The following is a 17718-nucleotide window of genomic DNA, read 5'->3' on the forward strand; positions in this document are numbered from 1 at the left end:
TATTAATCCAAACAATGAACATAGGATTCATTCTAGATCTTGATTCCAAAACCCTCTTACCAAATGTGTTTGGTAAGAGGGTTTCAGAATGGAGAATTAGAATAAACTCCATAATTGTTGTTTGGATTACTACTATCGGAATTGGAATTTTAGAATCATATCTAAAAATTTGGAGTTCCCCAATTCCCTAGTAACTTGGAGGATTTTGGACAAAATCCAAATCTGATTTCAGTTTAGAAACGAGGCCTGTCTCGCCACCCGTTAAAATAATTAAAATATAATTATATACATATATAATATATACATTATAATTATAATACTTTATTATAATTACATATTGTATTATAATATTAGTATAATTATATAATAATATTTATATTTATAATTATTATATACACATATGATATATTATATATATTATAATTATTTAACTAAATATAATTATATTTATATAATATATATTATAAATTTATTAATATTGTATAATAATATATTTATATTATTTAAAAATATATTTATATATGCACATTATATGTGCATATAATTATAATATATGCGTGTATATAATAATAATATAATTATATTTATATTATAATATTTATATAATTATAGTTAATTATATATATAATATTTAATTTAATTAGTTACAAACTTATAATAATGATATTATTAGTTATATATATTATATAATGTATATTAGTATATGTAATATAATTGATATTATCAATTATACTAATAATTATATATGTTTAGTAATAGAAATTATTAATTAATTATCTTAAATTTATTAATACATTTAATTAGTGAAAATTTCTTATATCTCATATCGAAAGAGTCAACGAACCAAACATCAACTATATTAATGATATACATTTCTGATATTGAATCAAACAGATGTATTGGAATGATTGATTCCATTCCAAATCTAGAATGAATGATCCCAAATTTAAATCCGATTTTAAGGTGTGAACCAAACGCCACGTTAGTTCAGCAGGGGAAAATGTAAGATACAGCGATGTAGAGGGGCACAATTACAATTAATCCTGAAAAATAATAAATCCCAGGTACACCAATATAAATTCTCCAAGAAAACAAGAGGGAAAAACAACTGAGATTGCAGAAGCAAAAGCTCAACTGATTAGGGTTCTTCTTCTTCTTCTTCTCCTCTCGGCCCATCTTCAACTCCGTCCAGCCTAAGCGCTCTCTCTCGATCAAACCATGGCTAACTGTTCGTACATCTTTCTCTCTATCGAGAAATTTATGTACATGAAAGTTAGGGTTTTTATTTTTGTAGTTTTGGATTGTTGAAGTTGTAATTTTGACTCATATTTTTGTTTTTTTTTTATTGCTGAATGATTGTAGCGGGGGCGCGGTCGTTTTTACAGGTGGCGGCTACAGAGGAGGTTGCGCCGCCGCTGAGAGTCGTCCAAATCGAGGGACTGGTAATTGAGATTGTATATTTAGCTGCAATTCGGTGATACTTTTGGAGAAATATTTGTTTATGGCTTTGTCCCCTGATTGTTTTGCTTGCTACTGAATGATTCCACAACCTTTATGGTAAATTTGTTTAGAGATTTCTTTTGGTAAAAGCGTGTACCTTTTTTCTCTTTTTAGAAAAAAAAAAAGAAGATTTGAAATCTAACCATTATGGTTATAGGAACATGAACAAGCTTAATATGGGTTTGTTTTCATAAATCAAATAATTTTTGTGAATTGTATGTTTGTAAAATTTTCAGTCCGTCAAGTATTATTTCTGGTAAAATATATGTTTAATTTCCTTTTTTTCTCCAGATCTTTGCTTGTATTATGTTAATCCTGCCCCAAAAGTATTGTTTTAATTCAGCCATTAGATTATTATTTTTTTAAAATATGCTAATATAAGAGGAATGGGGAAGGACATGCTGCAATAAGCAGTGATGAGTGTTGAGGTAGACCCTTGACATATAGTGCTTAAACTGTTGCTCTGAAGTACTTGGCTTTCTGTGGGATTCGCATTATGAATTTAACTATGAAGCCTTTTAATGAACTTGTTAAAGTATTGAATTTTCGTACTGTTCATATTTTCTTTATACAGGTTGTTTTGAAAATTATAAAGCATTGCAAGGAGTTTTCGCCAGCTTTGGTCACAGGGCAGCTACTTGGGTTGGATGTTGGTAGTGTCCTTGAAGTCACCAATTGTTTCCCATTTCCAGTACGTTAAGTAGAGGATTTTCTGAGTTTCATACTCTGAAAGCTAATCATACTTTACTTTGTCTTTTCTATGTTTTATTCTGATACTACATTGTATTTTTGTGATATGTAAATGATAGATACGGGAGGAAGATGAAGAGATTGAAGCAGAGGGTGCTAATTATCAGCTTGAAATGATGAGATGCTTGAGAGAGGTTAATGTTGACAACAACACTGTTGGATGGTGAGTTTGTCCTTGTATTCGTTCTTTACTTCAAGTTGATGCAAAGAAAGAACAATGAAAAAGATGGTAGTTAGACCCATTTATGGTGTCATTTGATAAACATGTCTCCAGGTACCAATCAACCCTATTCGGTTCCTACCAGACAGTGGAATTGATTGAGACATTCATGAATTATCAGGTATTCTTCTCTCTCTGCTTTTTTTAATGTGAATTAAATTGATTGATAACAACACTGTCTACTCTTATCTACTACCTAGAATTATCTGTTTCAATCATGCTTGGAAGTAATGGTGTCAGCTTTTTGTTCTGCTACATGAAAATTAAGTCTTGCTTTTAACTATTTGAGGGATTTTTTTGGTGAGGTTATGCTATGATTTACTTAAGCTTTGAGAGCTTTTATTGCCCCGTGTGAGATTTTTCCTTAAAACATTTTTGGAAATTGTGATTTGTAAAACATCATGTATGTAGATTGTTGGTTCATTTACTTCTACTCTTTGCCCTGTACGTATCTACTGCAATCGTTTTCTCTATGTGGTTAATCTAAACAAATTTGTTTCTGCAGGAAAATATAAGACGGTGCGTTTGCATTATTTATGATCCTTCCAGGTCAAACCAAGGAGTTTTAGCTTTGAAGGCCTTGAAGCTCTCTGATTCTTTTATGGAACTCTACCGCAGCAATAACTTTACTGGAGAGAAGTATGGTTTTTTTTTATACAGTGTACTCTTTTAGAAAGTTTTAGTGTAAAATAAGAGAAATTTTATGACTTTATCTATCTATGTTTTCTGCTTAGGTTGAGGGAGAAGAATCTTTCATGGGTTGATATCTTCGAAGAGATCCCTGTATGCCTTTGATCCTTGTGTTATGCTCATAATTCACCTCATTCTTGGATTTGGCTAGTTTATATATGCAAAATTTTGACATACTATGTCTTTCATGTTGAAGCTACATTTCTTTGACCCTAGCACTTGCACTTGTGTATTTTTCTAATTCTGGTTGATTGGTTTGAAACTCTATGATTTTAAGATCCACAAGTGTAAGGGCTGTGGTGTATTTGTATTCTAATTCATTTATGTATATTGGCATTCTTTTATCTTGATTTGCTCCTTGAAATACATTGTTTAGAATTATATATCATATATTTATTTCTTTCTTCTTCATTTTCCTGCCTCCATTTTCTGTTGTCCAGGTGGTAGGATTGGTTTCAGAATGCATCTTGTTAGTTAATTGATAAGCTTTATTGCACAAGTTGTTAAACCGACTTATGTGTTAAATTATGTGCTCTGTACTGTTTGAGATTCTTATGTCACCTTTTCTGGACAGATAAAGGTTTCAAATTCTGCTCTCATCAGTGCCTTTATGACTGAACTTCAACCAGACACTCCTGTTAACCAGGTAATAGTGTCCTCTAGTTTGTTGATTCATAGCTGGTTTAATGTTTAAATCATTTCTAAGTTCGATTTGCTTTTTGTATGGTAGTGTGATTATGAAAGGCTACAATTGTCAACCCATCCATACTTGGAGAGGAATATGGAATTTTTGATTGAATGTATGGATGATTTGTCAATGGAACAGCAAAAGGTCAGTTTGTTTTCTCTTTTTTTTATGGTGGTCCGTCATTGTAATGAATTGTTCAAGTGATCTGATTTTTGTTTTTATTACAGTTCCAATTCTATTACCGAAATTTATCTCGTCAACAAGCTCAGCAACAGGCGTGGCTTCAGAAGAGAAGGTAGAATGTTTGTGATATATTCTAGAGTATTCAAGTAGTTTGTATACAGATATTTGGTTGTTGTTTTGCGTTAGGGATGGGTTTCATGTAACTGATGGAAGAATGACTTATTTTCAAGTTTAATCTTGGGCCGATGGTGTGGACTATTTTTCAAGTGCATTGAAGTTATAGAATGATTAGAGTTAAATTTGTGATCTGAAAGTGCCGAAGTTGGTATTAAATTTTGTTGGTGGTTTGTTGGAATCAAGTTATGTTGTACGTTGTATGAGCAAAAATTTCAATATTCTTTCTGGGAAATCAAAAGGGGAAGAAGAAAAGGCATCTTCTAAGTGCCCAGTCCAAGTAAAATTCTCTCTATTTTCTTAATTTGGTGAACTTCTTAGTGGTGGGGAAAATGTCTGTTCGCTGAACATTTTCGATCAACATTTCCCTTGAAGAGAGATGAAAAGTGGAAAGTTTTCTATGAAGGTTTGTCATTTTTCTATGGTTTGAAGAGGTTTGTCTTGTCAGGAATATGTAAGCTTTTGAATGTTTAGTTCTACTCTTTAAGTGATTTGGTTTCAGACTCCCTGACAGTCAGTCACTTGCTTGATGCTTGCTTTAGCATCTACTTTTATTTATTGAAATCTTTGGTATTTTTATTTTTTGATAGGGCTGAAAACATGACACGTAAAGCTGCAGGGGAAGAGCCATTGCCTGAAGAAGATCCTTCAAACCCCGTTTTTAAGCCAATTCCAGAACCATCACGGTTGGATAGCTTTCTCATCACAAATCAAATTGCCAACTATTGCAACCAAATTAATGGGTATGTGCCAAAGTTGTCAATAAACTGCCTTTTATACTTTCACTTGAATTGGACGATGAGTCTATTATATGAAAGTTAGCGCCACCTGAAAATTTGGCCGTTGGGATTTAATGTTATGACAACTATAAGCAATGTATCACATTATCTGAACCTGGTATGCTGGTTGCTTGCTTGTTCACAAAGTACCCCATAGGGCCATAGATGTTTGTCTTAAAAATAACCTTTCCAATTTGCCATCAAAATGTGTATATGGTTTAGGAGAGCTTATGTGTTCTTGACTTCCTGCTTTGATTTACTGAAGATAAGTTTACTACTGCCCAAAAAACAAGGCTTATGGACAAAGTGGGTTTTCTACTGCTCCTTGCTGCTGCCTTCAGTTTCTGTTTCTATTATACAATGTCTTCTTGCTTTTTATAGTATATCTTCTATTGTTTAAACCATGAATGTTTTTTGGTACTTCATTTGCTACATTGTAAGATCCCCTCGTCCTGTTCATTCTTGTGTGGGATAAGTTTGGTGCTCCAACTGATTTCTTTAAGTAGGATTTATGATTTCAGCTTTTGGAGAAGTTACAAGGTCTGGCTTAAAAATGCCAGGCATATTCCTTTATGTCTTTCTTTTCAGTATTAATTCCTTCTTCAATCAATGAATAGACAAGATTCTATGTTTGTTTGCTGTGAATTACAGAGTTGCTGGACAAAGCTTCAGCAGGCTATACTTGATGAAAGCTCTGCATGAAAACTGAATGTTGTGCTTACCAGAACCTTATTGGAAAGTTTCAAAGGGAAGGAGCTGGGAAAGTATGGTCCATCATAGAATGTGCATTTTGTCAATTTTCAGATTGTAACTTAAGCAAGGATCTTTGCTTAAAACTCTTACAGCGGGGGGAAGGGCATGTTGCTCTAAATTTGTATTGATCTTTCCTTCTGGCTTCTGTTTTTATTTTGCCTGATATATCAGTTGATTTATATTGCGTAAACAGCAAAATTTTGGATGTAAGATTTAGTGATAGTTGATTAAGTATTCTCAATTTTGTCAGATCTGACCAATCAATCTGCCTATATTTTTGTATTTTGGTCTCTCTCCCTCCCTCCCTCCCTCCCCCTGCTACTAGCAATACACGCAGCAGAACCGAGTTATATGGTGCCATCTGTTATGATGTGTCTTGTAAATATGCACAAAAGAGACCTCATTGTGTAGTCGCATAATTCTTTTCTTTCCTGTACAGTGTCTGTGTCAGTTTTTCCCTGGGCTTCTAATAGACTTAATAGTTCTCTATATTGATATTACTTGAACAGTTTGGCTGTGCCTCGATTTCTTCGGCTTTAGTGGTGCCAATGTCAAGTTTTCTGAGAATTTTTTTCCGCTGAAAGTGTACAAGTTCATTGCTAGTTTGACTTTTTGGTTGAAAAAACAATCGACATGTAAACGGATTTTTCAATTAGGGATATTGTGAAAGAGATGCCCGTCAGGTGAAAGTTTTAACAGTGGCCGGAGGAGTTCTAATTGTATGTCAAGCAATTCTTCAATCTAGGAATATGGAAAAAGAGATTCCCACTGGGTGAAAAGTACTATTTGTGACCTGAGAAATACACTAATTTTTTCCTTGTTTCCTTGTAAGATTTATGGTCCTTTGGACCCCAAAAAAAAAAAAAAAAAAAAAAAGGAAAGAGTGATACTGTTATTACGAAAAAAAAAGGGAGCAAAGTAGAAGTGAGGCAATTAGGACCAATAGACTTGGGTCGTGGTTGATATTAACTGAGACGGTTTTAAAAAAAAAAGAAGAATTGACAAAACATACTTCCTTCTTATGTTTGATATAACACTTTTTTTTTTTTTTACCTAACATTAGTTAATTGTTGTTTAAGTTAATCTTGCTGATTAACTCTTGTAAAATCGGGCGTCCAAATTATGTATTGGTGCTGTGAGTATCATGAAAATCACCTCTTTCTATTCATTAACATACAAGGGTGATCTCCCAAATTTATTTTTATAGAAACTATGGAATAATAATAACGTTTCAACTTTTCAGATTTTAGATATATGAAGCCATTGTTTTCTTACCCCATAGGGCCGTATTCTAGAATTGAAAACAGTGAGTGCTTTGATAGTATATTATTTGAAATATTATTTAGAATAATTATCGTAATGTGATATATGTAAAATAAAAAGATAGTTGAAAAATATTTAAAAAAATTAATTAATTAAAAAAATATATTTATGATGCAAGTAAAATAATTTGTATATCCAAACATACCTTGCCGATATTCGATAGACCAGTTACACTGGAGTCTATCTAAGGATTTGGGGACTCCTAGTGGTTAGAATGGGTGATGGTATTCAGGTAGATGATTCACCATGTGTGGTTTTGGCACAGGAAGTTTTTACATGAAACTCAATCCTTATATACAGATAAGCATCAGCAAAAGGGGAGTTTGGGCTTGGCTGGTGGAGGCGGTGGTATCTATCAGGGTCTCTGAGATCAAGAACCAGCTGGAAAGAGATCAAGAAGTTGAAGAAGATGAATTAAGGGAGGAATAGAAGAAGAAGAAAATTAGGCAGAGGAAGAGCAAGAGCAGTTGAGAGAAACAGAGAGAAAAATTATGTTATTGAGTAAGGATTGCTTCACTACAGTTACAAGTATTTATATTTCCCTGAGCAACTAACTGAGCCTCACACAAACTATGCCATTGAAAACATACATAAATTATCAAAGTACTTGTGAAATATTCAACATATTTGGGGTCATGACAATATTCCCGCCTTAAAAGAATCCTTGCCCTCAAAGGATTGAGATCAGGAATGATACTAAATTTTGGCTTGGCCTAAAAAGAATATGACCAAAGAAGCAGCCTGTATCAATTTGCTTTCGAAGCCTTGAGGTAAATTTTGGAAGTTGCAGCCTAGTAGAAAATCCCATCCTCCTGGACCCATGAAAAGACTCTCTTCCAAAAGTTTGTAGCCTTGAACTGAACTTCCTCTTGCAGGCCAAGTTCTTGCAACTATCAAAATCTTTGACACACCATAAACTTCAATGAAAATACCTTGTCCTTGTTCAATTATAGCTTGGACATAGTCTGCCCCCACTTGACTAGTTAATTTGAAATGAGAACTCTCAATTGTATCTTTACAGTCAAGTGCAACTCGATAATTTGAATATCATTGAACCTTGTAACCAGGTGTATACTGGTGCAAACCATAAGGTTCCCATTCAAATGAGGATATTCCCATTTCCATTACTTCCCTACGATTGATCCCCCTGGAGTCAGCATCAACAAAATCCAATGACTTGATCTTCCTCATCTCAAATTGGTTTCTATTGGGATGAACAGATACAAGAATGAAACTTTCTGCAAGTGTATGATCAGAACTATTCTTTTCTCCAATTTTACCACTTAACTCAAGAACAAGCCCAGTCCCTTTCGTCCAACTTTTACCAAAAACAATTCCAGCATCCAAAACACCCAAGTGGCAAATTTCGCACTGATTCCTTGGAACATGGCTCATTATAGCTTCCACAAGTTCGTAATCCAATACCTCCTTAAGATTCAACCTCAACTGAAAGATTGTAATGTGACATCTCGCTTCTAATACATGCTTGCTATTGGTCTCATGGTTCAAAGACTCGGCCGAATCATCACCGGAACGGAGCTCTCCGATATGATATCGGGACAAGATAACTACGAGATAATGGATCACCAGGAACTCGGATGAAACAGATAGAAACGACCGAATAGCTCTGAATCAACTCAAATTTTTATTATTTTTGCTAATTTTTTTTATTATTTTTGTTTATCATACGTTTTTATATCATACATAATTTTTAAAATATTAAATGTTTCAAAAATTTGTGTCTCGCCGAAACTGCGATCAATATGCCGAAACCGATGTAAAACGATCCGAACCGCAACCTCTGACTTTGAACCATGATTGGTCTCTTGATCCCACTTATACAGGTAGACAAGCACCTTCAACAACGTAATTTCAATGCCCCTTCATGGGGAAAATTTACCATCCTACTCTTTGGACAACTGCTTGGAGATTTGCGTAAGATCAGCAAAGTTGTCAGAAAACATAGTTGAGAAAATTGCATCACAGTTCTTCCTTCACTTCCAAAATTGAACAGCAAGTTTCCCACACTTCCAAAATCAATTAACACCCCACGGAAGTTCTCAACACAAAAAAGGCTCAACTCGTTTCTAGATCTTCCCAAGGGTTTAGGAAGAATCATCTTATTCATATCCCAAATTGCAGCTCGAAGAATCTTGCTTGATAAAAATTTGGTGTGAGAATTTGCTGTCTTCTCCAATACTAGTGCCACCTTTGAACCCAGTGCCTATTTCAGACCACGATTTTCATTACAATTTTGGATTCCTTACTGATAATTCCAGCCAAAATACTCTTGAAGGAGAAAACCTATGAGAACCTCCATGAAGTCTCCTGGCTTGAAGAATTGTAGCACAAATTTGGTCTCTTTCTTCAAGGCAATAGTACACAAGATTCAGCCAATCCAAGGCCTCCTAATAACATCAATGATCTGAGTTCTTCAACCCCTTTCTGATTCTTTTCAGCAATAGATCACTGCTGTAATATGCTAGGCTCATCTACTTTATCTTGCAATCTTTCCCTATCTAATTCATGACACACGTCAAAATATTTAGACATATTATATTTTCCTTCCATCAATTGCAGGTCCTGGGACTCAATATCAACATTCTTTTGTACACAAATTCCATGAGTTTCATTCTTCGTATTATCCAGCAATTGACAATTTATATGACTTCATCACATTTTCTCATCCCTTGGAATTTTCTATAGAAATCATAATCAAGTCACTAGTTGAAGACTCCAAAAAAGAACCCTTACCAATTTCTTTCTCAATTAGTTGCTCATTAATATCAGCCGTCCCTGACACAACATCATCTTGAATTTGCCTTCCACATCAATCTTATGTTTTTCAACCTCCTCCTTGACTTGAGTGGATAAGGTAGGCAACCCTAAATCACCAATAATTCTTTGATGTTCCTCCAAGGTAAACCCTTTTTCATTGCCGAGTAACCTAAGTATGATATTGAATTAGCAATCAATACTATAAATGGTTACATCCAATTTACTGTAGATTCCATTACTTGGTTCAGTATGCAGGAGATGATCAAACTTATTTTAATCTGATTTGGAAGATCCATGCTATTAAGTAGGGATTGATTTGTAAACTCATTTTTGGCACAAAGGGAAGTCCTGTGCTGATGCTTTAGCCAAAAATAACTTGAATTTGGAGACAGGTGTTACTTTGTTACCAGATCCAACCTTCATTAGGCAATTGTTAGCTTCACATCTTGTGGGTGCGACCCACTGCAGATTTGTTTATGCATAACTAGCTACTTCTGCAAAGGTCATGTGAAGTTGAAGATACCAATTGAACACGGTAAAAATAGCAAGAATTATTTTGTCGGTCCAAATGGAGTAGAAGATGAAATCCTATGTAGCATTTAAGCAAAACCTAATAGAGTATCAATAAAGACACAAAGCCTTATAAAGCTCAAATTTTCAACTGAAATAGTATTTGTACATTTACAGGATTGGACGATCAAAACTGACCTTTTTAACTATTGTCACAAGTTCCTTAATCTTGAACCCATATCCTCAGACTCCTATCATTATCAAGCCCAGCAGAAACAATCATGTTCTCAATGGGATGGCAAGTGACGGAGATGACAACATCAGTGTGCCCTTCAAGCTTCTGAAGCATATTCTTTCCTTGCAGATCCCATATGCAGACGCATTTGTCCTCTGAACCACTGACAATGTACTTCCCATTTGTGACTGAGAAAGTAGGCGTTATGCAATACAATCTATTCACATGGCCCGTGTACACTTTCAAAGACTTCCCAGCTGCATAGTTCCACAACCTCTGCACCCCCAGCCACCAGAAAGAAAAGACCCAAGTCAAATTAATAATGATTAATTATCTCAAGTGAACAGGGAGAATCTAAACAACTTCATAACTATAAACTTAATGAATGATCTCCATTCTACTTAAAATAGAGTAAAAATTCAAGCTCCAAATAGAGTAAAAATTCTATTGATTCTTAGACGATTCCAAGTAAAACAGGAAAACATTTACACTTACAAGAGTATCATCCAAAGTGGCGACCAGGATAAACTTGCCATTAGGAGAAAACTTTGCGAAGGACACCGCCGGAACCTTTTCATCAATAAGCGTCATAAGGCACGAGCCACTTGCGGCATCCCAAATCTTGCAAGACCCATCATGACTACCCGAAACTATCAACGATCCGTCCCTATTAAAATGCACAGATGTAACGGGCATCGAGTGGGCCCGAATTACATGAACCGACTTGCCCGTTTTCACGTCCCATACCCGAACCGTTTCGTCGAAGGAGCCCGAAACGATGAGGTTCGACTGGGGGTTAAAATTGACGCAGAAGACGAAGTCAGTGTGGCCGCGGAGAGTTTTGACGCATTCGGCGGAGCGTGCTCGCCAAATGCGGAGGGTGCGGTCGTCAGAAGCGGAGCAGACGTAGGTGGAGTCGGGGGACCAGGCCAGGTCGGAGACGCCGTCGGAGTGACCGATGAGGCGGGAAATTTGGGTTAGGGTTTCAGCGGACCAGACAATTAGGGTTTTGTCTAAGGAAGAGGAAGCGAAGAGCTCGCCGTTGTTGGCGAACTTCACGCACGATATAGCCCGCGTGTGGGAATTGAGAATTTTCTTTAGCCGATATGGGCGGTATCCCGGCACCTGAGACTGAGACTGATTGCTGCTGTTGTTGCTTGCCATGTAAGGATCCGACTGTGATAGGGCGTCCGCCGGCCGGCGAGTGGAAGATTTGCCGAGAGTGACAGCCCCGGAGCTTTTCTTTTTGTCTTTCGTTTTCCTCCCGTCAAAAGGCCTGAGCTTTGAGTTTGAGCATGTGTATTTGGAAACCTTTTTGTGAAGTTTAGTGACGGGTTCAACTAATATATACATTTTACCTCATACATACTAGTCAAAGTTAGAAAAAAAAAAAGAGTGCTATGATATTATTACCTTTTTATTCATGAAATTATCTATATCTTAGTGTTATTTCTTTTCATTATTAAAAAATATAATCTTCTCTATTGTATCAACTATAAAACAATATCAAAAAAAAAAAGTTTACATTTAGTTTATAACCTTAGAATTTTTCCTATTGGAGTAATATTCACTTTTATGTATGCTTTGTTCAATTTATTATACTTTAAGTCAAACAAAATGGATAAATAATACAATAGTAAATTAATCACAATTTCTAATTTTTTTAAAAAAAGAGGTAATACTAAAATTATTTTTAAAAAAGTTGTATTTATTATTTTAGTTTTGATGTGAACTTTTAGGCTAATATTGTTGTCATGTTTTGTTGATGTATTATAGTTTACTATTGTTGCATTTTCTTCTAAAAAAATTAAATTTGATTTAATCTCTATTTCCTTCTCTAGGTTTAAAAATGAGACGTATCAACCATTTTTAGCAATTTTGATTAAGAATTTAATATTGGATTAATTTGAAAAATAAAAAAGACAATAATATTTGTTTAAAACTTTAAATAAATTAAAATATTGAAAAAAAGAAAAAATAATTTTTGTATTATCTCTTTTTTAAAAAAATGTAATTGTGCTTAATTTAGTGTTGTGTTAGCTATCCTTTTTGTTTGACTTAAAGTCTAATAAAATGAACAAAACATATATAAATACAAACCTTAATCCAAGAAGAAAAATTTGAAGGATATAAACTAAATATAAACTTGCTTTAGTTATTTAGTTTGATATTTTTGTCTCGTTGATAAGATAGAGGAGATGTAAGTATTTTAGCACTAAAAGGAAATGATATTAAGTTATAGATAATTTCTTGAATAAAAGGGCAATAATGTTATTACACTTACTCTCTTTTTTTTTTTTTTTTTGTATTTATAACTTTGACTAGTTTTCATGGGGTAAAGTGTGTATATTTAAGGTTGAGTGGGGTAAAGTGTGACTATGCCTAAGTTGTTATATAATTCACATTTTCCTAGTAGACTTTGAAGATTGATGTCCCTGCATCCACAAATTTCTTCTTTCGCTCAATCATAAGTTTTGCCCACTTTTCTTCAATCTGGATTTGTCCCCTATCAAGATTTCTCATGTATGGCTGCTTTCTACGACAGAAAGTGTTTTCTTTGTAGATGGACCAGGCGAGATTTTTTTTTTTTTTTTTTTTTTTGTGTTCTTAGTACTTAATATCTCGATTCTACTTTGTGTCAAAAAGTAATTTCTGCTTATAGTTGTGTCAAAAATTTGGATAGTTGTGTATTTGTTCCTTTATTAGAAACTTGCAAATTGTCCTCTTGTTGTGTGTTAAGTACTTCTTGATCTTCAACGGCCTATATATTTTTGCAATTGGAATGCTGAAAATGAAATGAATGCAGAAAATTGGGCAGTTTTATGCGATGAACTTGAATCTGGCGGATAGGAGAGTCCTCCCTGCTACCTAATTCAAGGTTCAAATCTTAAACCTGACAGTTGCCGGTAGCGAGAAAAAAAAAATTGTTTCAGCAAAAGTGTGTGTGCATTCTGCCAGGTCCTCATGTGGTTTTCGGTATTAAATTTTGCTGGTTTAATCGCTGTTAAATTGGCAGCAGTCATGAATTCGGAAATATGGTTTAGTTTTGGTTCCAAAAATTTACTATCTACGCACTTCAGGTTATCAGAATGAGAAATAATCCCTTACCTAAAAATAACAAAGTTTATAGGTCTGATGTTTTTAGTAGTCATCTTCCTGCTTATGTTTTAAGTTTAAGGTTTTGCTCGAGTCAGAGCTGCTATGTTTGGCCTGTTCTATTAAGGTAATCTTCTTTGTTTCTTGGTGAAGTTGAGATGTGGCTTAGGACTGCCAGGCCTGAATACAAGTCAAAAGTTGTGCCTCCATTCTTTTGATTCAGAACAATAATACATGGATGGATGCCCATTTTCTTCAAATATGATGACTTTGTAGACATATTACACGGTTATTACCATCTTGAAAAATAATTTATTGCATCAAATTTAGGGTTCCAACTTATAAGGTCATTTGTAGATCTTGATAGACAGAAAATATGGTGAATTATGGTCTTCGGTTATTGGGTAAGGCTTGCACTGGCAGTACAAGTTGCTACCACCTTATTCCTATACAGTGTTTAATGTCCATCTCTTGGTATTAATCAGTCCTTGGTTTGTATCAAAAGAATGTCCAGTTTTGTGTATGCAGTATTGTTGTTGGGATAATTGCAGAAACCTCCCCTGAGGTTTCTTTGAGTAGCACTCACTTCCCCTGTGATTTACAAAATAGCATTGACCGCCACTAGAAACTAATTGGGGCCTATTGTTGTCAAAAGAGTGTGTGAATTTAGCTAGCAACCCCCAATTATCTGTGGTTATCTGATGAACAAATTTTACAAAAGAATGAATGTGGCTTGTGAACAAATTGAGGGAGTAAATAAGCTAATTAATTACTAATTAAATAAATTGAGTAACTAATTGTTTAGTATTATCCTTTCAAAAATATTTAGTAACTTAAACAAATTGTGTAGTATTACCCTTTCAAAAATGCAGACGAATCCAGGCTTGGAAGAAGTGTAACGGGGGGACCTAACCAGGAGACAAAGTGTTCAATCTGTCAGCCGGTTACTGACCATACGAAAATCCACCGAGTAACCAACATTTGGGTCCCAAACTGTTGGACAAATATGGTGGACCAATCCGAGCTAACCATGGAACGGATTGTAACCGATTGATGAAACCGGTGGAGAAAATGCAAAATCCATCCAACGGATTCGTGTCAAACTTCATTGTTTTAATTTTAAACGATTTTTGTATTTTGACTTATTTTCCACTTTCTAGTGTCTGTTTGGGTCTTGTAAGCCTACTAAGCCATATTTAACCTATGTAGCATGTTAATTGAGTCTCATTAGAGTTTAGAAAATTGTGTCAAAGTAAAGTTGTCAAGTCCAATTAGGAAGTTTGCATTGTTTCCATCTTGGATTGGGTTTTTGTGTCTTATAAGGCTATAAATAAGCCTAACTTTTAACGTTTTCAGAAGTTAGACGAATGTGAGAATTAAAGTTTGAGAGTTTCATCTCTTTCATGTTCCTTTGTGAATGCCCTTGATACAAAGTGAGTCGTATATCTTTTGTTTAAGTTTTGGCTTATCAATTCAAGAATGCATTGAATTGTGGCACCTTTCTATCCTTCTAAATAATCTCAAGCTGCCCTTAATTGTGTTAGAATCCATCTTTTATATCCATAACCTGATCAAAACAGATCATTCCACTACCTGATTGACTTGGTTCTTTAAGACAGGTTTTTGTCGGGTCGAGTTCGCATCAAACACTTCACCTCCAACTATCAAACTAAAGTCAAGGAAACCAACCGTGTTACCCCCAAAACCAGTTGTAATAGCGGATTGCTAAACCAGACCTCATTTATAAGTTGGTGCAAGTTTAGACCTCATTTAGCCGTTTAACTAGCCGTTGCTTTCACTTGATACTGAAGCTGCTGCAGGTGCATTGGAAATGGTTTGCACTTATACACCCTGAAGTTTATTGATCCTTAATAGCTTTTGTCCTTCTTTTGCTAATACTACTAGGCAAGCAAGACGAAGGGCAATTTGGCACAAATTTCTCATCTCACTCCTTAAAACAATTTTTGAATGGGACCCTTTCTAGCTTGGACCGAATCTGCAACAAGTTCCTTAAGTTCAGTGATGGTCAGTGCAATTTCTTAAACCAAAAGAGGTGAGTGCTACTTTCAGAAACCTCGGGGGAGGTTTCTACAATTTTCCCTTGTTGTTTTACAGTACCTCTGCATTTTTCTCTCTAGCCATCATGAATTCTGACCTTTGCATTGTCTCCCTCCCTTTCTCCCTGGAGGTAATTATTTCATTTTCTTTGCACCGCCAACTTCGTATGTGTGGAAGTGATTAGTAGGGAAGCATGGAGCCCCTAGCAACATTGTTGCTGAATTTTGGTTTCAAACAAGCATGGAAAATCAGATTTTGCATAATTGTACTCGAATCGGATACACATGTTAATGAAGGACTTGGAATGCAAAGCAGTCCATAATTGGTGAGAGGGAAACTTTTGTGCCGACCAGCTAGCTACAATGAGGTTGAAGTTTTTTACGGGAGTGACAACTTTCTTGTGAGCCTCTAAACAGCTAAAAAGAAACTATGGGAAAATGGTCAATTTCGTCTCTAAATTTTTTTTTTTGGTGCTGATTTAGTTTCGAACTTTTATTTCTGGCTCATTTGATGCTTGAACTTATTTTGCAGTTCTTATTAAAGACCTTTGCTATAATACGATTATCTAAATCCGATTTGGCTCCTAATGGACCAACTAAATAGAGATATTATGAGAATGTCACTCATAGGACTATAATAAAATAAATAAATTATATAAAAAATCACCGGATAAAACTTTTGAATTGTGTAACAAATCACCAAATAAAACTTTTAAAAACTTAATCTTGTGATTTTTTATATGATTCACTTGATTTATTACAGTCCCGTGTGTGATGTTCCCTAAATACCCCTTTTAACTTAGCCAATTGGGAACCAGATTGGTTTTAGGTGGTGACCCCGCTGTGGAGGTCCTTAATTTGGAACTGCAAAGTAAGTTCACGTATTACATTGATTAGGAATAAAAGTTAGGGACTGAATTGACACTAATGAAAAAGTTTAGGAATGGAACTAGCCATTTTCCCAAAAAACTTTTCATTGTGAAACAGGAAATATTAGTGCAAGGGTTTGTTTAATGCAAGATATGCGAGTGTCAGGGATTCAGCCTGATACATATACTTACACCACGTTGAAGGATACATATTGCAAGTCTGGTGAATGGATCAAGGCTCATGAACTTTTGTGCAAGACTTCAACCGACTACTATTACATATAGTGTATAAATGGATTTTGTATATTTGGCATTTTAAAAGATGGTGAAAAGGTGAATTATTCATGGTCTACTAGCAAGAGAATGAAATTGTTTCCTTGCTGGATTAATTGCTAATATCCTTTTTGATAGGAGCCTATTTTGAGCTTGCAGTTTCTATAGTTTATAGGGTTTATGTGTCACCCAAACTTGAACTCAAGAGAAATGATTATTATTTGAAGGCAATATGTAGTAATTGATAAAAATAAATAGTGGGGGAATGCGAGTAGCACGGCCGAGACTGGTAAGTCCGTCTTTACAGTAAGGTCTCGTGTTCGACCCCTGCTATGGTAAAATTGTTGGCATCCTTGGGCAGGACTCTGCTGGTCTTAGGGGGATTTGTCTGGTCAAATAAAAAAAAAGGCTGAGACACCCCCTAAGCGAAAAAAAAAAAAAATAGTGGGGGAATGCCTAACCTGTGATTAAAATAAATTCCTAATGATGGCAACTCCAAAATTGGTCAACAGACGTACATTTGAGTACTAGCCAACTATTTTTGCTTAACTATCTTAATGCTAGCTGTTACATCCAATTCCTTTTTCTTTTTCTTAACTTAGTAATAAAACCAAGACAAAAAAAAAAGATGGAGTTTAAATTGCCTACATAGAATTAACTGTTTACACATCATAAGATAAATTTTGAATAATTTTCATTCTTATTAATTTAAGATGAATTTTCTTGTTTAGTTTTGTTTTGCATTGTCATTTCCTTTGAATTTCCAATTCGAATTCACTTTCCATTCCCTCACTGGTTTCATCCTTCCAACCAAAAAAAAAAAAAAAAAAAAAACAAACG

At 34.8% G+C, this 17718-nt stretch overlaps 2 protein-coding genes across 3 annotated transcripts; one reads left to right on the forward strand and one right to left on the reverse strand.

The window, feature by feature from the left end:
* Window positions 1-1085: 1085 nt before the first annotated feature.
* LOC113734702 (eukaryotic translation initiation factor 3 subunit H) lies at window positions 1086-5986 on the forward strand. Its single transcript, XM_027261353.2, has 12 exons — window positions 1086-1228; window positions 1363-1442; window positions 2075-2191; window positions 2310-2413; window positions 2525-2591; window positions 2976-3109; window positions 3205-3253; window positions 3735-3806; window positions 3891-3992; window positions 4076-4143; window positions 4796-4948; window positions 5636-5986. The coding sequence occupies exons 1-12, from the start codon at window positions 1219-1221 to the stop codon at window positions 5691-5693; spliced, it is 1014 nt and encodes a 337-aa protein (XP_027117154.1). The 5' UTR covers window positions 1086-1218; the 3' UTR covers window positions 5694-5986.
* Window positions 5987-7761: 1775 nt separating this feature from the next.
* On the reverse strand, window positions 7762-11905 carry LOC113734703 (COMPASS-like H3K4 histone methylase component WDR5B). Of its 2 annotated transcripts, XM_072082304.1 has the most exons (3): window positions 11079-11905; window positions 10547-10859; window positions 7762-10007 (listed from the first exon to the last, which is right to left on the reverse strand). In XM_072082304.1, the coding sequence occupies exons 1-2, from the start codon at window positions 11745-11747 to the stop codon at window positions 10572-10574; spliced, it is 957 nt and encodes a 318-aa protein (XP_071938405.1). In that variant the 5' UTR covers window positions 11748-11905; the 3' UTR covers window positions 7762-10007; window positions 10547-10571. The 2 variants fall into 2 exon arrangements, with proteins under 2 accessions (XP_071938405.1, XP_027117155.1); XM_027261354.2 differs by lacking the exon at window positions 7762-10007 and having other exon boundaries at window positions 10413-10859.
* Window positions 11906-17718: the final 5813 nt, after the last annotated feature.

This window comes from Coffea arabica, chromosome 3c, assembly GCF_036785885.1.
Source record: "Coffea arabica cultivar ET-39 chromosome 3c, Coffea Arabica ET-39 HiFi, whole genome shotgun sequence".
Taxonomy (NCBI): domain Eukaryota; kingdom Viridiplantae; phylum Streptophyta; class Magnoliopsida; order Gentianales; family Rubiaceae; genus Coffea; species Coffea arabica.

Bases quoted from the DNA above. Each gene is read 5' to 3' on its own strand.
- LOC113734703 (XM_072082304.1), bottom strand. From the start codon at position 11,747: ATGGCAAGCAACAACAGCAGCAATCAGTCTCAGTCTCAGGTGCCGGGA. The intron at 10,860-11,078 runs GTAAGTGTAAAT...CTGGGGGTGCAG, and splicing joins CCACTTTGGATGATACTCTT to AGGTTGTGGAACTATGCAGC.
- LOC113734702 (XM_027261353.2), top strand. The intron at 4,144-4,795 runs GTAGAATGTTTG...ATTTTTTGATAG, and splicing joins GCGTGGCTTCAGAAGAGAAG to GGCTGAAAACATGACACGTA. The intron at 4,949-5,635 runs GTATGTGCCAAA...TGTGAATTACAG, and splicing joins TATTGCAACCAAATTAATGG to AGTTGCTGGACAAAGCTTCA.